Source organism: Thunnus maccoyii, chromosome 17 (assembly GCF_910596095.1).
Source record: "Thunnus maccoyii chromosome 17, fThuMac1.1, whole genome shotgun sequence".
NCBI classification, from domain to species: domain Eukaryota; kingdom Metazoa; phylum Chordata; class Actinopteri; order Scombriformes; family Scombridae; genus Thunnus; species Thunnus maccoyii.
This window is the reverse complement of record NC_056549.1, coordinates 21,588,104-21,609,257: the sequence shown is the minus strand read 5'-3', so window position 1 is coordinate 21,609,257 and position 21,154 is coordinate 21,588,104. Positions and strand designations below refer to the sequence as shown.

Genomic DNA, 21,154 nt, shown 5'->3' with positions numbered 1-21,154 from the left:
AAGAAGAGAGATTTTCATAATTTAGAATCAGGTGCTTTTTATACTTTTCAAAGAGGCCTGGATTTTAAGTCAAAAGCTGACCTGAAATGTTGTCAGTGTCACACCTTATGCTTATTTTGTTAAATATTCCTTTGTTCCCAAATTATAAAATTTTCCTTTTAATGAATGAAATGATACTTCATGCAGATTATTTTGAATTAAACTGCTTGCTCCACAGTGAAGTCAGATGACTGTACGTATAAAACAGCAGACTGGAGCTAGAAAAAGTTCATTTTTATTGGAACAATTTTCTTAGGAAGACAATCAAAATAATTGTTAACAGTAAAGTCCATAAAAATGGGGACAGCATTCCTGGGTTATTCAATTACCATTTTTTCCTTGTGAACACCACAAACCACGTAAATCCCCGTCACCCCCATTACATTGTGGTGGCAGCCCGAGTCTTAGTGGTAATCCATCATAAAACACTACAAATAAAACTGAAACTTTTTGTAATGTAACTGACTCTTTAAAAGATGTTGCCATCTGACTCAAACAGTCGTCACAAACTGAAAAAACATTTCAAACAGAAATATAAAGCCACAACATTTGTGTAAACACTTTATTCATCAGCTTTTTTTTTTTCTTCAAAGCCCCTTTATACCTACAGCAAATAAAATTATGAAGTTTTGGTACAATGAACGCAAAAAATAAAAAATACAGTGTATACAAATGTAATAGCAGTAATTGCCAGTACGGTTTAAAACATTGCTGAAAAAAGCCAAGACGTCCGTTTCTGGACTCCAGTCTGAAGACTTCTTAGTTTGTCCAACTCGTCAATGTTCAATCCCTTTTTAAAAAATGTACATATAGGAGGAGCTGCACAACTAACATCTTCTCTGTGAAATAACTAAATTTGACAAAAAAAATAAAATAAAAATCAAAAAGCCAAGAGTATGGTGGCAGTCAGCCTTTTACGAAGGCGTCAGAACAAAGCCAAATAAATATTGACGCGGCAGTTAAGAGGCCACTGGTAGAGTCACAGAGAGTCCTCGAACATGTTGGCAGCAGGAAGCCCTCCTAACTCTGGTAGCAACAGCAAACGTGGATGCCACTGACTGAAGCCTGAGGCAGTGAGTCCACATAGAGGCGATATGGCACAGCTAGGAGAAAGTCCAACTAGACCCACAGAGTCCCTGGAGTTGCTTGCAGCAAACGGTTTTCCCCCAGATCAAAACGCAGACACTCAAGAAACATCTGTGGAGGGGAAAAGAGGACACATGGTAAAAGGAGCATGAACACACATTTTAGAAACTGGTTCATTTCACCATCAAGCCTCTAGAGTAAAGATATGCAGGCATACCCTTTCTACTATATACACTGTGGTTAAGCGTGCTCACGACATCTATACCACCAACCGTATTCATTTCCGTTATTACTGTGATTATCGTCATTTTCAGAGGAAACCATGAACACAGAGCAGCACTCCTGCCTTCATCAGCAGTTTGATTTTGTTTAACCACAAGTGGCCTGTAAGAGCCCAATATAACTTTTATTATGGTCTGTGTGCATTTACATTTCTCTGCCTTTTAAAAATTTAACTGTTAACACCCAGCAGATAACATTTATTACAAAGTTCTTGCACCCCAGAAATCAATCGGCCAATTTCATTGAGAAAAATTCATGACTTGACTAAAAATATGAATGTGTGCATAAAATCTAAGAGACACTGAGCTGCATTTAGTGATTTACAGTGAACCGTCTTAAACTTTGAACAGTATTTAAATGTAATAGTATTATGCAAAACAAACATTTGAGTGGTTTGTACGTTTCCTGAAAATACTGGTTTTATTACTGACCATAAAAACCGAGTGAAATGATTATTTTCATTATTGATTAATCTGGTGATAACTTTCTTGATTCATTTATTAGTTGTTTGGTCTATAAAATGTCAGAAAATGGTGAAAAAAAATTTCGATCACTGTTTCCCAAAGCCCGAGATGACGTCCTCAAATGTCTTGTTTTTTTCTGGTAAACAGTCCACAACCGAAAGATAATCAGTTTACTATAATAGAGGACGTAAGAAATCAGAAAATATACACATTTGAGAAGCTGGAACCAGAGAATTTGGACATTTTTTTCTTAAATAATGACTGCAGACAATTAAGTGATTATCAATACAGTTGGCAATTAATTTAATGGTTGGCAATTAATCAACTAATCAACCAATTGTTGCAGCTCTACTCCAGAGTAACATTTTCAGCAAGTGTCCACATGAATATCTGCCTGACACAATATCCACTATTTTCATACTGGTAGAGTATTTTTACTGTTTGTTTTATATTATGTGTTAGCAAAATCACATTTTGTGCATCTCAATCTTCACTGATTTATAAAAAGTAAAGAATGAGGTAAAAGCCGGACCACTTGGATTCACCACAGCAGAGAGGGAAAAATACTGGTTTTATAAGTGACTATAAACACTGAGTGAAATGTTAACCCTAGAATGAGGTTTTCATTAAAACTAAGCATAAGCTGATAGTTGGGCATTGCTGCATGCTGCAGCAAATACTTTGTCACCACAGTAAAGTCTCCTCTCTTGCATGATGACATTTCTCTTAACAACTACTGTCTTTTAGAAAGTTTAGCCACACTTTTAGCTGTACAAAATATATACACAATGCATGTGCATAACTGGTAATGTAGACATAACAGCAGTAGTAGACCAAACTTTGCTTTCAGAAATCAAAAAACATTTCATAACCAATGTCCAGGTTTATTAAAAACAAATTTAGAAACAGATTCTAAAATCAGAAATTGTTCTCAGAATTAGACCTTATTCCTACCTTTTTGTTTTGCTTTGTTTGTCTGAGTTTTAACAGCAGAAGTTCATAATTCATTATTAACAGAGTGTTGATCAATAAAGTTTGTGGAGACCGTTTGACCACATGCTTGACAATAATAAATATACTTACAGCTTGCAGGCTGCTCCCCGAACCGTCGCATCAGTTGATCATGTGTGAACTTGACAAACGCATCGTACTGCTCTGTTGGAAGAATAAACATTTATCGGCACTTAGTATAGATTACTCACTACTTGGGGTAATTATTTTCTATGCATTTAAAAATAAAAGTCATACCTGCGAGCTTTGTTGTCAGTATCTCATCGTACTCCTCACGGATTTTGTCCTCTCGCTCTTTCAGTAGTCTTTCACAGATCATCCCGACCTGTCTGAGGGAAAATAACGGCTGCTCTTTCCTGGTGGGGGATGAGGCACCCGAGGACGTACCTGCCATGAATACAAAGGATATGACTTTGAATACTGAAACAGCACTGCTAGTTGGTCAGTCTCATATCACAAAAGATTTTACATTGATATCTCCCTACTTTAATGTCAGGTATGGATATATATGGGCAACAAATGTGTATCGTGTGTACGTGCCATCGCCAATCTTCATCTGGGGAACTTTAGTGTGAAAGCAAGGATCACGTCACAGATAAATACTGGAAAACCGGACTCTGCTCTACTTGAGCCCTACACTCTTCATTCCACACAGGAGGGAATCCCCTGCAATCCCGGGAAGTCTTAACACTTCCTTTCCTATAAGTGTGTCAGTCCATTTTTCCCCACAGAGTGGAGTTACTATCCTTGATCTAAGGGAGCTGGCTACGGCTCTGGGATTTCCCATGACCCTTAAAAGACATCTTGACTTGCTAAACGTTGCTAAAGATTTTCATCTTATTTTAAATCACTTACTACTCAGACTGAAATACATCAACACTTATCATGTTTTATGACCTATTTAACCAGCAAGTTATTAAATGGATGCTAGCTAACACAGCCTTAGTGTGATAGAGATGTCAGAGCGGACTGATTTATCAGTGTCTAGTGACTAGTTAGGGCAAAATAAAATTGTGAACTAGAAAGCAATGTCAGACTGAATAGGTATGAATATCAGGGTATTAGTTATTAGTAAATAATTTGTATATAATTATTGTATATAATTTAGTCTTAAATTGCATTTGTTTCTTTTGGCTACTTCATTGTTTTTGTATTTTGATTTCTGTCAAGTGGCTGATTTAACCCTAATCCTAACCCTTTAAATTCCCTTTGGGATTAATAAAGCACTCTCTCTCTATCTTATCCTAAATAAAACTACATCAAATAATCACTATAAAGTAGTGGTTGGGTGAGCTGATCTGTGAAATAATTCTTATATAAACTACAATTCTGTGGCTCATGGTTGCACACCTTTGTTCTAAATAATGGTAGACAATGTTTACATTACTTTTCACCCTCTCAGCTCAAACAGGAGACTGATATATTAATATCAATATCCTCATTAAGATGTAGCGTTTGTAGCTACCTGGTAAAGCAGAGCCAGTGTGTATGTTCGGCAGGTCAAGAGGACAGCAGCCGTCAGCCTGCTGGAAAGCACTGTCCAGGTGTCGTCGTTTCTGCAGCCGCTTGTACTCCTGTTTGATGTTGTGTAGAATTTGCTCTGAAACAAAGAAAAACATTTCACAATATAACTGACATCTTCACACAAAGATGCTTCACTTGTATGCAGACAAAGCTGCTGCACAATTCAGATTTGATCATTTCAAGTGGCCCTTCAGATGACTTCAGATATTTAATGAGACTATGAATCATTTTCCAATTCAGTGAGCATCCAATATAGCAAGCAGCACAACCAGTCTTTAATTAAACACAGCAACACAAACTTTGAAGGAATGTTTCCTGCCATCATACCAATGTACAGCACTTCCCCAGTCCAGGGTAAACTAATTCTTATTAACAAAGTTTCATTTAGAAAAACTGCTACACATTGAATTAAGGTATGCTGAATTTACAAATGGACAATAAGTCACATGTGTTCCTTTACATGCGTTTTCTGTAAGAGAGGATTAACATTAATAACATTCATTCAACCTCACAGATTTTCAGATGAAGATTTGTCACAATGGATAATATAACAAGCTTTTAAAATGCAACACATTGTTCAAGATGAAACCAGTGGTTTCCAACCTTTTTGGCTTTTGATGTCTTAAAAGCAGTGTGTAGTCAGGGACTGAAAGCAGATTTGTGTATAAGAACTTTGTTTTTTCTTCTTTCCTCTAACATTAATCATCTCACAACCCCTCAGATTTATCTGGTGACCCATTGAAGGGGCCGACCCCTAGGTTGGGAACCACTGGAGTTAACTAGCTAACTGTATATAAAGTAGTTGAAACTAGCTCCACCTCCAGCAGCTACAACAGTAACATGCTGCTCTAACACTGATGCTTCAGTATTAATAATCTAATGATGTCATATATAATAATAATATATCAGTCAGAGGGACCAAACCATTCTGGTATTTATACATATGTACTTGTACTTGGGTAGGATTTTTCATACAGGACCTTTACTTGTAATGAAATATTTTTACAATGCTGTTTTTGTACTTTTACTCAAGTAAAGGATCTAAGTAGCCTACTTCTTCCACTCTGGATACAACTATTAACACCAGCACTACGCTGCTACCAATCGTAGCCCGGTTTGTACTTGTGTTGGGTTTTAATACAATCAACTAACGTTACAGATTAAAGACATATATATTTGTATACAGGCCTAATCTGTGACCTTAAATTCCTACCTGTGGTGAGCCTGGAGGACACCTCCCCGAAAGGTGAGGGCTCCATACGCAGATATTTCTGCGGTGAAGAGACCGGAGACATGACCGGGGCGCACCTCCTTCTTTTCGGGGAAGCCGAGCTCATTAACGGGTCAAAATCCAGAGTCCTTTTCAGAGTAGCTCCACAAGCCATCGCGCTGAAACGTGTCTATAAAGCTAAACTATAAAACATAAAAGTCCGTGTTATCTGGGGGAAGTCGCCGGCCTGGGCCCCGGTCTGCGCTACTACTGCTAGCTAACGTTATCTAGGTTGGGTCGGCGACTCCGGACTGAAGACAAATACGCACTTTTTTCGTCTCTCGTTATCTTCTGCTGGTAAATCGCAAAAAGTTAAAGTTACCAAAGAGATCTTGAGATAAACTGGATAAAATAATTTAGGTTAAATGTGGCGTAAAGTCTGATGATTACAGATTTCGCCTAACTTGTTCCGAGTACCTTTAACGGCTCACTAGCTTACCTTCTATTCTGTTCTATTTTGTCGCTAATGGGCATGCGCGTGAAAGCGGTCTCATGCTGGTACTTGTAGTTTTTTATTCCCCATAACAATCATTAGTTTATTATCTCGAGTACTACATTTCCCGAAAACCCACATTCTGTGCTTTTTTTCAAAATTGTTTTGTTTGTTAAAACCAAGCCTCAAAGCCTCTGAAAAGTTTCTCTTTCTTTTGAAACTTTTTTACGTATTTATACAAAGCAAGGCATGTTTCATACCTAGAAGTAACCCGAGTTTTACAGAGTACACAGGCAAAAGCACAAGAAACAAATCATTAGAATAACAATAAAAGAAAACAAGCAAAAGCACACAATAAAAAAATAAAAGCAAACAAGCAAAAGCACACAGAATAAAAACAATAAAAACATTCAAACAAATAAAACTGACAAAAAATAGATCAATTTGTAGGAGCAGGCCAAATCACAAGGACAATGATAAAAGGTACAAGCTGGTTTGTAATCAGTTGTGCACGTATGTAAAATTGTAGATCAGACCACATAAAATACAGTGTATTACACAATTTAATTAAAAGAAGGTAGGTCTTTAGTTTGGATTTGAAAGTAGTCAGCATAGTCTCAAATCTGAGCTACAAGAGATTCAATATTATATTTATACTACACTAACATATTTATGCACAAAATGGGTGTTCACCTCCCATAACTACTACATTATAAGTTAAAAAAAAAAAAAATCCTAGCTCCACTTAGCCATTTTAACTTGATTTTGTTAACATTCCCTAAAATCAATTGGAAAAGGAAGCCAGCTCGTCTGAAATGTAACCAATCCAGTGTTTGGGTATTTAATGTGATTTCTTTGCAGTTATGTTATTTGTAAGTACAGTTTTCAGTGGTCAATTGGGGGCATTTTCTGGTTCAGACAAGACAATAGTGCCTCAGAATAAAGTTATCTCGAAGAAAAAGTGAAATTATAAGTCTGTAAATTGATAGCCAACTCATAAAGAGGGAAATGAGTTTCACTGCTATGATGATAAACAGTTATGTACGTGGGATGGTGGCAGTATTAAGGATTACTGACCAAAACAATTGATTTACAAACAAGTACTTGGACATTTCAAAGCTTATTCATAGCATGGAAAACTCCCTGAGAACCCATCCCTTGCACACACACACACAAAAGTTTAAGACATTTCCTTTCTATCACTACCACTTCCTCAACCACCTCTACACACACACACACACACACACACACACATATATTTTGAAATGTAGAGAAATGAAAGAGGCTGTGTAAGTCTCTGGTATTGCAAAATTTGTTTCTAAAGTCAAATAAGCAAAACATTATTCATATTGATTATATACGATAACATAGTGCTTCATTGGACTGTACTTTTTGTGTCATAATCCTCCAGTGTCACATTGGAAAGCTGTCTTAATGTGTTGGTAATTATAATCAATGTGAATTGTTAAGTTTAATGGTGTCACACTAGAACAATCCTGCATCCTTTTTGGCACTGTTGTAATTACTTAAAGGACAGGTTTAAACAATAGTCAGATGCCCAAATGAACATTGAACATTGGTTTTTCTTGCTATAATCATTCCTCCTGTTCATACTGACCATCAGCCTCTTTCTGTGCAAAAATGTATTTCAAAGTTTATCTGAAGCTAATATGAACCTTCACTTGTCCAAATGAGTCAAATCAAGTAGATATGTTTCAACATTAGTCCCTCTTTTTGTTACTATACTTCCACCACAGCTCAACAGGGAAGCACTGTCTGAGGAAACACAAAGAGGGAATTTGATGCTAAAAAGACTGTAAATGTGGCAGATATCCACTTGATATGACAGACTCTGACTGCTGAAGCCTCATATAAGCTTCACATCAACGTTTAAATGCATTTTTGCACAAAATGACTGTAGGAGACACTGTGGATATTGGCCCCCATCACTTACACTGAAAGCACATTTGAAGGGGATCTTTTAATAGCCAGTATGAACAAGAGGAATGATTACAGCGAGGAAAACCTCTTTCAGTGTTCATATGGACACCTCACTGCTGTTTTAAGATTCATCAGATATGAAAAATCGTGAATTTGTCCTTTACGGTTGTTGTTGTTTTCAACCCAAACTGCAGCCTTCACACATGGTAGAGTAAACCCTCCTCTTGGCTATTTGTAGATTGGAGTATTTGTTAGATAAATGAACAAAATCCTGTTGACATCTGCATGAACAGATGTTTCAATTTTCCTCTCCCTCTAAGCCAAGAGATGAAAAGAACAGAGCAGATGCTGCTGTCATATGATGCTGTGGCACCCGATTCCTTGCAATTTGTCACTTTCCGAGGTTAAAAGAAGTAACCACGTTAATAGTAACAAAGGTAAAATATAGTGTAGAAATTGCTTCTTTTCTCAAAAAGGCTGCACATCACAAATAGGTTAACAGATCTTCCACTAGGGGGCACTAAAACATCACTGATGGCCTTCAGGTTGCCAACAGCTCAGGGCTTAGATTCATCTTATCTGTTCCTGTGGAAGCAGTGATTGTTGGATAAATTGAGCAAAATTGTTGAGTTGAGCTGCTGTTTCTCATCATCAAGCAATCAATCAAATAACTGCAGGCAAAATGACAACCAGCTGTGACTTTATTTCAAAAGTTTGAAAACAGCAATACTAAAAACACTTGACTGATCGTGATTTTTTAAGTCATCGATTCCTCAATATGCCACCACTGTACAGAAGCCACTTGACAGTTGACATTTTGATCTTCAATACTCAATAATACAAGAGGCAGCAAAGCATACTGATAAACAGTCTGGATAACTTTACACCAAGTTAAGATGTCTACAGAACAATTGTGCTGTGAGATTTTTAGATTAAAAGTACTACATCACCTATTAGAAAATCACATCTTCTCAGATTCTTTTGTAAGGCCAGATGTCGATTCTCCACACAATGCATACACACAAACTCCCACTCAAGTTACCAGCTAATGAAAAGACCCTCGTCTCTTTGTTTAGATAAGTAAAATTAACAGTAGACATTTTATTTAGAGTTACGCCAAAAGTACTTCACTAGGCCTGTGCATGGGTTTCTTTTATTTTCCGAAATGATGCCCCGCTGCAACAGTAGCACTAAAACAACTCACTGCAATGATCAAAGGCTTGGGGTTGGAAATATATCACCAAGTCACAAGGTATCACATACATACAAGTCTGAATCCAGTAAAATCATACATTTGATGAGAGCAGCTATAGTCAGAAACCATTCAGTTTGTTTTTTGTTTTTTTTACAGTAGTGACCAGCACACTGCATCCAAATTCAGCTTTCATGAATGTGTTCAAGCTTTGGCCAAAAGCTTCTTTTGTTGTTGTCTTGTCGGCTGTATAGCTGAATCGATTTAAACACCTTACTTTGCAAGAAAAAACACTGTACAGTTGTTAGGTATACATTTGAACAAAGACACATTACTCTAAAGGTCTAACAGCGAGTAAAGAAATGGACAACAGGGACGATCGTCACTCTGCCACAGAAAATACCGTTTCAGATTCAGGTGGATTTACTATATACTCAAAAGCTGTATATATATATTTACCTCCATCTATGCAGAGATGAAATTGTATTGTTTATTTTTGATGGTGATATTTTTTTTTTTCTTGAGCATGAATCACCTCTCATTTCTCAAAATCTCTTCACACATTTGCCACTCACTGAGTGTTGTCAGAAGGAGTACAAAAATGACATGTTTAATGGCAATTTTGGAAATAAACAATCATTTTTTAAAATCATTTGCTTATAGAAATGTCTATACGCAACATGTACATGAAGCCTGTAGAAAGTCAAGGCGCGAGGATTTGTTATAATTATGGTGCAAGACACATGTTAAAGTCTAAATGACACAGTAAAACATCTCTAATTAAAAATGTCAGTAGCCCCTTATCCCATAAATGAAGATATATTGTTTTCAAAACCTGAATTCACAGTACAAAAATATAATATGCCTTCACTAATTGGATATCATGAAGTCTATGATAAACAGCAGACTTATGATAGTCTTTAATAGTCCTTTCTATGACCTTGCAATACCATTTGGCACTTTGGCACACTATGTGCTCACACACTAACGTAAAATGATGCAACCACTAAAGCGTCTATGTGAGGATGTAAGTCAGTACTTTCAAGAGAGGATTTTTTTTTCTTCTGTAATATTTCAGTTCTGTTTTATTGTGTTGAATGGCATTGTTTTGGGGAAGATGACATTTACACAGTTTCCCCCGTGACGGCCAATTAGACAGCTTCTGCAGAAGTTTCAGTTGAAACAGACATTGTTACTTTGGCTATTTTCACAGTGGTCTTCACACAGCTCTCTGCAGCCCTGTTGGCAGAAATGTTGGCATTTCTGTTCTGGCAGTCTGACTCGAGGCTATTGTCCAACTGTTGGGCACTGCCCCTGCAGGAGTGACAGGAGCTGAGGAAGGCATGCCGCAGATCCTTGCTCCTCAAGGCGTAGATGATTGGGTTGACAGTGGAGTTGAGCAGGCAGAGCATGCTGCAGAATGCAAACACTGTCTTGATGTCATCATCCATCCTCCAGAAGAGGTCATAGACCATGATGGCAAGCAGTGGGCCCCAGCAGATGACCAGCACCGCCAGGATAAGCACCAGGGTCTTGGCCAGACGGATGTCCATGCGTGCCTGCTCAGGGCGTGTGGTCTGCACTTTAGTCCCATCTGCTGAATATACAACAAGGCTCTTCTGGGAAGTGCGGCTCAGCATGCGCACAGCATGGTGGTGTGCTTTCCACAGGATGTATATGTAGGCGTAGATAATGAAAAGAACCAGCACACTGGTCACCCCGATCCAGAACATTAGGTAGTTCTCATCAATCAGAGGGAAAATGTCTGAGCAAACAGAGTTGAGACGTTTACAGTTCCAGCCCAGCAGAGGTAGCACTGCGATGACGATGGAGATGGTCCACATCATACAAAAGGCAATGACAGCCTTGGTCCGTGTCACGATGCGCCTATAGGCGAGTGGCCGGTGTATGGAGATGTAGCGGTCAATAGCAGTGAGGAAAAGGCTCCCCACAGAAGCTGTGAAAGACGCCGTGACTCCACCCAGCTTGAAGAGAAAAACATTAGGACTGTCCTTCCTGTGGAAAACATGAAAGTCCAGAAAGCTGTACACAAAGATAACACTGCCCAGCAGGTCAGCCACAGCCAGACTGCCTATGAAGTGGTAGGATGGCCGGCAGCGGAGGGTGCGGGACTGCAGGATGACACAGAGCACCACCAAGTTCTCCAGCACCGTGAAGGTACCCAGAGTCAGTGACATCACAGCCACAGCCAGCTGCTGGCTGGGAGTCAGGATCATGAAGCACTCCATGTCCATAAAGTTCTCCCCACATTGTATATTGTTTGTCTCATCTCTGAATGTGCTCCTGTTGCCAAACAAGTCTGTGGCATTGGTGGGGAAGAAAGGGATGCCTTTAAGGATCAGCTCCTCATCTGCAGGTACTTTGTTTGGGAAGGAGTTGCTGCGGAAAGCAGATAAGGGCTTCTGCAGGGCGAAGCTGCCCTTGAAGTCTACATCATTGATGGGGTCGTCATAGTTGGCGTCGTTGGAGCCCAGATACTGTAAACCAGATGTAATAGTCCGGAAGGTGGTGTCCGCCACACCATCCAGCACGGATTTCATGGCTGTGTCTGAGGGTAATACTGCAGTCTAAGACACCTGGACAACCTACAAATTGATGACAAACATTTTAGACATGTTTGAAAAACCTAATAAAGAATCCTATGCATATAATGAGAATATATTTTCTGGTATGTTTACAGCTACAATATTTGAGTCAACACCTCTGATATAAAAAATACCATCAACATGAATTAACCTTCACATGAATATGTGAGGGTTATTTAGAAGTATTTAGAAATTCACAATTCTTTGATAGTTTTGTACAATTTTAGATTTTGTTTTAAATAATACATTTTATAGAGTTCCTGGATTGGGCATAAAGCACATCTGGTCTCTAAGCAGCGATGCCCTTATAAATACTTAATCATGTACCCTGCACTTCTCAACACACATTTTTCACAATTATTCATTACTGTTTACTTTTCAAGAACAGGACACGTACATATAAACACAAGAAACATGAGCACATTTTTATGAGGTTTAAAACCACACTATAAACGCTAAGCATACAAAATAATGCAATTCATCTATACCTACATAGACTATTGCAATAACGCTAATAATCTTTATCTAAAACGATTAACAGTACATGCATGTTCTAATTTGGGTAGTGTAATTTTTAAACAGTTAATAGAAATATAACTGCTTTTACACAATTTAGCTGTATGCACAATTTGAACAATTATCTTTAATAAAATATATGGAACCTAAAGGTTTATGCAGAAGTGCAAATGTATACATTTGCTGATGCACTAATACATGCAGAAATCCACACATTAAAAAAAGGGGGGGAAACGCAGCTATACTTTCGTGCTGGCGCTGACCAAACAACACGAAGCATTTTAAGTATTGATACAAGTATGAAAAACATTTTTAAAACCATTAACTTAACATTTAAAAGAGAAAAAGTGTTTCTTTACCTTACATAATTTTTCCAAGTGCGCAGAATCGCCCTTAATCACCGCGCGTTAATCCAAGTCAGAAGCGCATCATCCAACCAACACTGATCTTACATAAAAGGAGAAACAACCAGTGTGCATGTGTTAGAATGAAATCATCATTGTTATTATCATAATGAGTTTCTTTGTCAAATTCTACGTGTAACATAAGTTGTTTTTTGTTTTTTTTAAATGTCTGTAGAAGTGTCTTGTCGCTCTTGGAGTGCGCTCCTGCTTTGTGGATACAGGCTGCTGCTGCTGCTCCAGCGTCTCTCCAGTCTTTCTCTCTGTGTCCTCACACTTATGAAGCGTCGCTCCTACAAGCTCAGTCACGTGTTTCCATATATCTTTATCTGCCCAACCCATGAAGCTATCAAGTGCGGTGCATGAACAAGGGAGACGACTGGGGTGGTGGCTTATAAAAAGAATCTGATTTGAATTCCCAAAGCTCTTCTTATAACAGACGACGTGCAGTATCAACAGCACGAAGCACAAAAACCCAGATTAGGTCAAGTTTAGAATAATCTTCCTCATTCATGAGGTAATTGTGAACACAATTTCTACATTTTGCAGGAACAAAAAGCTGCATTTATCCTATAAAATCTTTACTTTTTAAATGTCACTGAGTAGACTTTCCCTTCGTTTTAACGCATTCAAAGTCAGATAGAGGTTGCAGAGTTAATTGATAGTCAATGCATGTCTATTTGTTGTGTGAATAATTAACCAAAATTGAATATCTCAAAGAACAAAGAGCAGACTTAATTTTTGATGCTGGCAGAGCTCAAGCCAGTAATTCTCATCATTGTCTTTTTTTCTCTTAATAACTGTTTTTACTTCATACTCATCAAGCTGTCCACATTTTCCATTTTTACTGATGCGAGCCAACTATTTTAAGTCCTTAAAACTTAGTCAGTGTTTGTATTTGGATGATAGTAGAAAAGAAAAATACATTTTATGGGCAAAATACTTCTTTTACACACTCTAGAAATAAATCTCTGAAAGGGTTGTTCAGTAATGTGACAACACAAGATGATCCATCCTCATTTTATTATGTTTTTACACCTCATCTACCCTGATGTCCCTTCTCCTCAGGATAAACCAGCTAGTTCTCAACAGGTTCAATCAGATTACCCAATGGTCACAATAACAAAGATATGGCCTTTTCTTGGCCTTAATAACAACAGATTCAATTCACTGACTATAAATGATATTCATTTGGCAATATCCATGCAAATGTTTTAGTGATGTTTTTTTTCCCCTTCACAATGGCAGAATCAGTGGTGCAGGCAATGGAGGCAGGATTTGAGTGGCTGTATTGTTGTAGATAAAATCAGTATAAATGCATTAAAATGGCCACAGCTTGCCTCAGCAGAGACAACACGGAAACCTTGTGCCACTTCAGGGCTGAAATGAGGCTATATTGCTCTGTCATCATCACAGGTGCAATTATTAATATTGCTCAGCCATGGCGGCCGTCTGCGTCTGAAATGAACAGAATGTTCTACTTCCCAAAATGAAAAGACATTTACGGTCAGGTAATGGTAGAAATGTCTTGTGAACATAGATCTTGAGCAGTTTGAAGCAAATTTTTCTCTGAGTTTATTATTCTTTTTTGGCAAATTAACTGCTGGCAGGTTGTCAGTGCAAGCAGCTGAGTTACTTGTAAATCTTCTGCAACTTTAGGCAAACTGAGAAAGAACACATTATTTACAGTCATGAACTGCTGGACTAGATACAGATAAAAGCTGAGCTCCACACATGATTCAAACCTGAGAACTGCTTCAAATAAAAGCCCTCTTCCTCGACTGTTGATAACTGATTAGCTCTAGCAGAGTAACTGGAAGATAAATGCCTTGTTCTGGGAAACATCAAAGGAATGAGAGGAGAATAACACTGCTTCACTTCCTCTGCTCAGGGTTTCTTGGATCGTACAGGAGTTGGAAGTAATGATCTTCCAAACTCCAGTTTGCCTCTTAAACCCTGGGAAGAAAATGTCACCCTCAGATACCCTTTCACTGTTACAGCGCATCAATCTGTGATGTTTTGGTTCATTCTTGGAGCTATGTTTTGATCATGTCGGTCACGTTGTCATTGTTTGTACCTTCAACATTGCGTGTCGACTTCTGTTTTTTGCTTCCTACATTTCTGAACACCTACAGAAGGGTCACGGACTGCTTGTTTCATATAATTTATTTCATTGACGTAAAGTCTAGCAAATCAAATAATTGTTTATCATTGTCGCTACATTTTGTTACCATTTATTATGATGAAATATTTATTTCTGTTCCCTCTGTCTGTGCTTTACAACCTTTTTGTTTCATTTATACTCCCACAGATGAGCCTGTCAGTTCCCCTTCAACACCACCCATCATGTTCCAAATATGTTCATTTGAATTAATTAAATGGATATTATTTAATACTAGTCATTACATAAAAGTGGATATCGTTGGAATATTTTTTTCATACAAGACAAAGTGATCCTGAAATGGTCTATGTTTAGGCTTGGTCTGTTTTTCTTTGTTTCTGTCAAGTTAGCATTTATTACCTCTTAGAGTGGTAGAGGCTGGGTATTTCAACCATTTTTCTAATACTTTTGGCTATCTATCTAGTGTTTTCTGCTTGTTTGCTAACTAGTTTTCAAGTACTTTCAATCACAATGTGTGTGTCAGAACTAGGGATGCATCAATCCTGATACAACAGAGTGGTATCAACCCGATACTGACCTTTACACATTCAAGTTTCTTCATCAGTGTCATTATAAAATTCAGTGATTTACTTACCTTCATGACAGGCTTCTAACTCAGTTTTCAGTGCCACATATAGTATCTTTGCCCTAAAAATATACTAAAAATCAGCCTCACACCAATTTGTAATTCCACAAATATGTTGATATACATGTAAATATGTTTTTATATATCGTATTAGCTAAGCTACTCCACAATCTTTCCACGTACTCCTGACAACTGTCAGCCCTGGTTGGTAATCACTTGTTTGTCCTTGCCAATGAAATCGAGAAAAAAAAAAAACATTTTTAATAAAATTCTGCAAGACAGACACAAAAATTTTGTGTTTATCATAAATGTACAGTAAATTACCTTGCTATGGTGTTTGGCCAGTTATCAGTGGTGAATAAAGAAATACCCACCATCTAACAATTCAACAGGACCTAGAAATGGAAGGTACATCAACAACACTTCTTCTTTACATTTTTTTAATAGTGGATTTCATTTGATTGATCCATAGTGTTTGACAGCAGTGGTTTCTTACATTTACATGTTACTGCAGCAGAATGCACGGTTAAGTATTCGCAGCCATTTGATTGACAACTAGGGACAACTAAATATGTCTGTGAGAGTGATTCCTCTGCTGCCTGGGTACGATCCATCCTGTCACTCATGTGCAATGTAATGAATTATCCTTTATGTCTGCTTAGACATGCGACACCTATAAATATAATATACATCTACCATAAAACAGCCCTGTCTACAGAGAGTGTGGTGCAGGATGAAGCAGCAATCTTACTCTAAACATAAAACACCTCATATAAAATGACTAAATGTTCCAGCAAAAATGTCTAATAGAATTTGAATTTCATCTGCTTATTATTCTGATCCCAGTTACCCAGACTTTGTAATATCCACCACATGGAGCAGTTAGACTTTAGGCAGCAGGATGGGTTGCTGACTGGTGTACCGACTGGTGTACTGTGACAGTTTTCTCTGTCACAGTACACCACTTGGTTGGCATGTTAACCTGTTGGTGAGCAATGAGTGATGGCTCAAGCAAAGCTCATGGCCATCTGCGTTTCAGTTATGGTACATAACATTTTGTCCTCCAGTGACTCACTTTGAGTCCACACGGATCAGAGAAAAGAGCTTGGGGAAAAAATCACCATAGTCAGAGAAAGTAACTTAGAGTAAGTGTTATGTGATCTGTAACTGCATAGCTAATTGAACTAGCTAACTGACAAAATTAATGTTAGCTTGCTACATTTCTGAAGTAGGGCTTAGTTATTACTAAATGTTTACACCTGTAACTGCTGTGTATAAGTTGCGTCGCTAACTGAACTAGCTAGCCTAACTCACTGAATTAAAGTTAGCTTTCTGTAGTTTTTATGTAGATGTTACTGTTACTAAATGTTTGCATAGCCAGGTAACAGTTGTGTGGCTAATTTGACTAGCTAACTGACAGAATTAATGTTAGCTTGTTATATTTCTTAAGTAGAGCTTAGTTATTACTAAATGTTTACACCTGTAACTGTTGGTGTAAATGCTGCGTAGCTAACTGAACTAGCTCCCTTAATTAACGTTAGCTTGCCATAATTCTTAAGTATAGGTTATTGTTACTAAATATTTACTCCTGTACCTACTAGGTAACTGTTGCATAGCCAATTGAAATAGCTCACTGACAGAATTAATGTTAGCTTGCTATATTTCTGAAGTAGAGCTTAGTTATTATTAAATGTTTACACCTGTAACTGCTAGGTGTAACTAGCTAGCTAAACTAGCTCACAGGATTAACGTTAGCTTGAAAGGTAAAAGAGGTCATATGGAATATGGTGAACATATCTCACCGACAAATAACAAACCCTTAATAATACTGTCTATATTAATGTTGGTGGGATAGGTTAGCTTAATCAGATATTTCTCTACTGTACAAAATGCCATACTGGCCCGAATATAAGATGACCCCCCCCCATCCCCCTTTGGAAAAAAAACTGACAACTTGGATTAAATTACTCTTATTTGCTTTTTACTTGCAAAACTTTTTTGGCACTTACAGCAATGTAAAGAGTGTAATCGTCAACTTGAGCACTTCACCTGCTTCGTCTCTCTGTCACGCTGAGTTCCGTGTGTGTGGAGCGCTCAACCCTGCCTAAAGTTAAACATAAGAGAAGAGAGACTCAGCACGACCATAAATGATAGCAAAACACAGTAGAGGTAATGTTCATTCATGTTATTTGCCTAATATATGTGCACTCATTTCATTTCAGCACAGTGTGAGGCTCTCTATTGCGTTTTGCTGTCAGTTCTGGTCGCACTGAATTTCTCTCCTCTCCTCTGTTTCACCACGGGTGGGGCTGCCATTCCACACAAACATGGAGTTCCACGGAGCAGGGGAGAGACAGTGAATTAGTTGAGTTGGCAAGAACACTCATTACATTAGTGTTACTCAGTTGTTTGCCTACTTTTGAGCCACTTTGTTTGGATGATCACTGTGGCTCTCCATCTTTCAGGCCCCCTGGCACTGTAGACTAGTTGCATGAGATGGTGGCTCATTTCAGTCAATAGGGGAGTGCTCGTTTGACAGATTTTTAGCATCATCTGTTGTTGTGAATGTATATTGACATTTAAAAGTCTAGATCCCTAATATAGGATGACCTCACTTTTTTCAGACATATTTCCAGCTAAAAAACCCTGTCTTATATCCGGACCAATATGATACTGCAAAGTCAAACTTACTCTGAAATACACAGATTTCTCCATATATTCATGTATGAATAAAGCAAAGTAATACCCACATTTACAAAGGATTGGCAGTTAAGGTTACTTGTTTGGCCTCCTTACTGCTTGCTGTGACTACGTTTTTTATTAGCAACTGATACAAGTTCTTTTAGAAAGGACTTGACACACAAACTTAGTGAAGGATTTTCAAAGAAGTGGAACCCAATCCAGGTGTGCAACAGATTAAATCTATGAAGTGCTAAGTGCTTCCTTGCCTCATGATTCACATTACAGCGATGATGGATGAAAAGCAGATAGGATTTCACTCAGGATCCATAATGCATTTTGCATCAGCATAATATCCTGCCTCTTTTCTGCAGGTTGTTCCACATTCAAGGCTTTTTCAGGAAGTTCCCAGAAACTGTCACCACAATAACATTAAGGCCAGACATGGTGCTGCTCTCAGAAGCCTCCAAGCAGGTCATTCTCTTGGAGCTCACCGTTTCCTGGGAGGACCACATTGAGTCGGCCAACAAGAGTAAGAGGACAAAATACGCTGAGCTAATGGAAGAATGCTGAAGCAATGGGTGCAAGCCCACTGAGGTGGGATGCAGAGGGTTTGCAGGCCAGTCTTTCTGCAGGGCCTACAACATGCTGGGCATCACAGGGGCCAGTAGGTGAAGGACCATCAGGTTGGCCACCAAGACAGCAGAAGTTGCGTCGAGGTGGCTGTGGATCAGAAGAGGAGAGCTCTGGGTGGGGTAGCACTGCTTGGACACAAGCCTGGGTTTGATCAACCATGACTAGGTCGCCTGGGCAAGGGTGTCTGATTGTTGAAAGACCTGAACCATCTATCTGACCTAACGGAAAATGACTGATTATGTGTCCAGGTGCATCACAAGATGATGTATGTCACAAGTAGGAAGGAGCTCTGACTGACAGAATCCTTGCCAGAACTTCCCAGATACCTTGCAGTGATCCTAATCCATCAGTAATAATGCACCTCATCAATATGAGAGGCCAAGCAAGGCTAAACAAACAAAATCTGTCTTGGATTCCTACATTGATCTAAGCCTTGATTCCCACTGGTATTCCCCTGACCTGAATCTTGAAATTGTGGCTTGCCTTGAGAAACATGAGAGTTCAGTTGCTCATGCTTTTACTAAATAGGCTAAACCAGTGATTTAAGTTATCACATGGCCTATGCATGAGTCAACTTGAAAATAGGCCACATGTACTGTAAGCAGATGCTTTTGTATTTTTTGCCAGTAAGCAGTTAAACAAACTTAGAGCTCATTTTTCACATGTGGGACTTGTTCATAATTTTGCGTGAAGCTGAGGAAACTATAGACGAATGAGCCGTTGTCTGGTGCCTCCATAAATAGACACAATTCAGCTGTATAGTCTGTGTGTTAATGTTACAGAGCTGGTTCATGATAAATTACAGTTTACTCTAGCTCTACGACGACCATACTGAACTTTTGCTCAATTAAACCAATGAAACATTAGCAATTGTGATGAATAGATTTGATTAGTTTCAAAACAGTAGTTAAGGGTCATCTGTCAATGAATCTCATCTGTGTCTATTGTGGCTGGAGAAGATGCGTCACCACATTCTGTATCAAATTACTGGTAGATGGATGTTTCCACTATTAGCCTTTCCTCCTTAAAAGCCTGTGTAATTGCAGAACGACACCCCATATTGAAATACTGTTGGATAAATACTGGGTTTGTTTATTCTTTCATTGATTTGATATTTGTGTTTGAGGACACTTTTTCGTATACAAATCAAATGTCTGCTTCCAAAACAGACAGACTAATAGAAATGTTGACAGTGCAGGTAATAGAACAATATAATAACTCAAATAAAGACTTTAATAGATTTCTTAAAGGAACAGTTTGATCAGTAGGAAGCCAGCAATTTGGCAGTATTTAAACATGTCAATATACAGTACATGTCAGGGAATATACTGCATGTTTTTATTTCTGTATATGTATAATATCTTCAATTCGTCAGTATACAGTATGTCAGGAAATACTGTATATATGTTGTTTCATTTGCCACAAAGTAATAACAGGGTTTTCCATACCAACATAAGACTGATGGTACAGCCCACTATATGCGACCAATTCATATAAAGTTGCGTCCACGCTGCCCCACCAGTCACACAGCTGGTACACACAGCTGTTCAGAAACGCTGGTGCTGCAGCTTGATTGGCTCTCTTGATGTGAGCACCGTTTGAATTTTTGAATTTGTCCGGCCCTCTCGTTGCACCACCAGCTTGGTCCATGTCACTAGGTATCCAAACATGCTTTGTGCAGCAAATTAGTCACTTCCCATAGATAATGAATGACTGCGGATTTTGTCGCCAGTCAGTTTGCATACAGTGGGGCAGGGCCTAAGTGTTTTTTTTTACAGCAAATTAGCCCAATGAAAAGAAAAAAACGCTGAGAGTCTTTACCGTGTTTTGCTGTCGTTCATGGTCGCACTAGATTCTCTGTCCTCTGCTCTCTGTGTTTCACTGAGGGCAGGGCTGAGCTCCTACACACACATATGCACATGCAAGCACACACGCACGCATCTACACACACACACACACACACACACGGAGCAGAGGAGAAACACAGTGGTGGACACAGTGAACCAGGTGAAGTGAAAGATAAAGTTCAACATCTTGAGTTACTCAAGTCGACAACACCTGAACAACAACTACGATGAACATGTAGAAAAGTGATATTTCCACCTGCTTTGTCCGCAGTCTCCCGGTATGTTTTACACAACCACAGTGTGATTGTTAAACTAATAGCATATTGTTAAGAGTAAGCTAAAATGCAAGCTGTATGTATGTAGTCTGACTGTTTGTCTTAGTTTGCCACGAATCGTAAAATTTCGCAAATTCTTGTAAACTTAGGACAGGTGAATGACTGATACTGACTGATGTCTGTGTTCTTTATTCTTTCTAAACTT

General features: G+C 38.5%; 2 protein-coding genes across 6 annotated transcripts; both read right to left on the bottom strand.

Annotated features, from left to right (window-relative positions):
- Nucleotides 1-258: 258 nt before the first annotated feature.
- Nucleotides 259-6,149, bottom strand: akirin2 (akirin 2). The gene is made up of 5 exons (XM_042391365.1): nt 5,620-6,149; nt 4,348-4,482; nt 3,120-3,269; nt 2,955-3,026; nt 259-1,236 (listed from the first exon to the last, which is right to left on the bottom strand). Exons 1-5 carry the CDS (start codon nt 5,789-5,791, stop codon nt 1,226-1,228), a joined length of 540 nt encoding a protein of 179 aa, XP_042247299.1. The 5' UTR covers nt 5,792-6,149; the 3' UTR covers nt 259-1,225.
- A 2,290-nt stretch (nt 6,150-8,439) lies between these two features.
- cnr1 (cannabinoid receptor 1) lies at nt 8,440-20,699 on the bottom strand. 5 transcript variants are annotated; one of them, XM_042391361.1, is made up of 4 exons: nt 20,649-20,699; nt 17,522-17,616; nt 12,724-12,811; nt 8,440-11,848 (listed from the first exon to the last, which is right to left on the bottom strand). In XM_042391361.1, the coding sequence occupies exon 4, from the start codon at nt 11,801-11,803 to the stop codon at nt 10,394-10,396; it is 1,410 nt and encodes a 469-aa protein (XP_042247295.1). In that variant the 5' UTR covers nt 11,804-11,848; nt 12,724-12,811; nt 17,522-17,616; nt 20,649-20,699; the 3' UTR covers nt 8,440-10,393. The 5 variants fall into 5 exon arrangements, with proteins under 5 accessions (XP_042247295.1, XP_042247294.1, XP_042247297.1 ...); XM_042391360.1 differs by lacking the exon at nt 20,649-20,699 and adding an exon at nt 17,930-18,167; XM_042391363.1 differs by lacking the exons at nt 17,522-17,616; nt 20,649-20,699 and adding an exon at nt 15,837-15,928.
- Between the last annotated feature and the right edge of the window lie 455 nt (nt 20,700-21,154).

Excerpts from the sequence above, each read along its gene's own strand:
- akirin2 (XM_042391365.1), bottom strand. The coding sequence starts at position 5,791 with ATGGCTTGTGGAGCTACTCTGAAAAGGACTCTGGATTTTGACCCGTTA. Across the intron at positions 4,483-5,619 it reads GTCCTCCAGGCTCACCACAG|AGCAAATTCTACACAACATC; the intron begins GTAGGAATTTAA and ends TCTTTGTTTCAG. Across the intron at positions 3,027-3,119 it reads ACTGACAACAAAGCTCGCAG|AGCAGTACGATGCGTTTGTC; the intron begins GTATGACTTTTA and ends TTCTTCCAACAG.
- cnr1 (XM_042391361.1), bottom strand. The coding sequence starts at position 11,803 with ATGAAATCCGTGCTGGATGGTGTGGCGGACACCACCTTCCGGACTATT.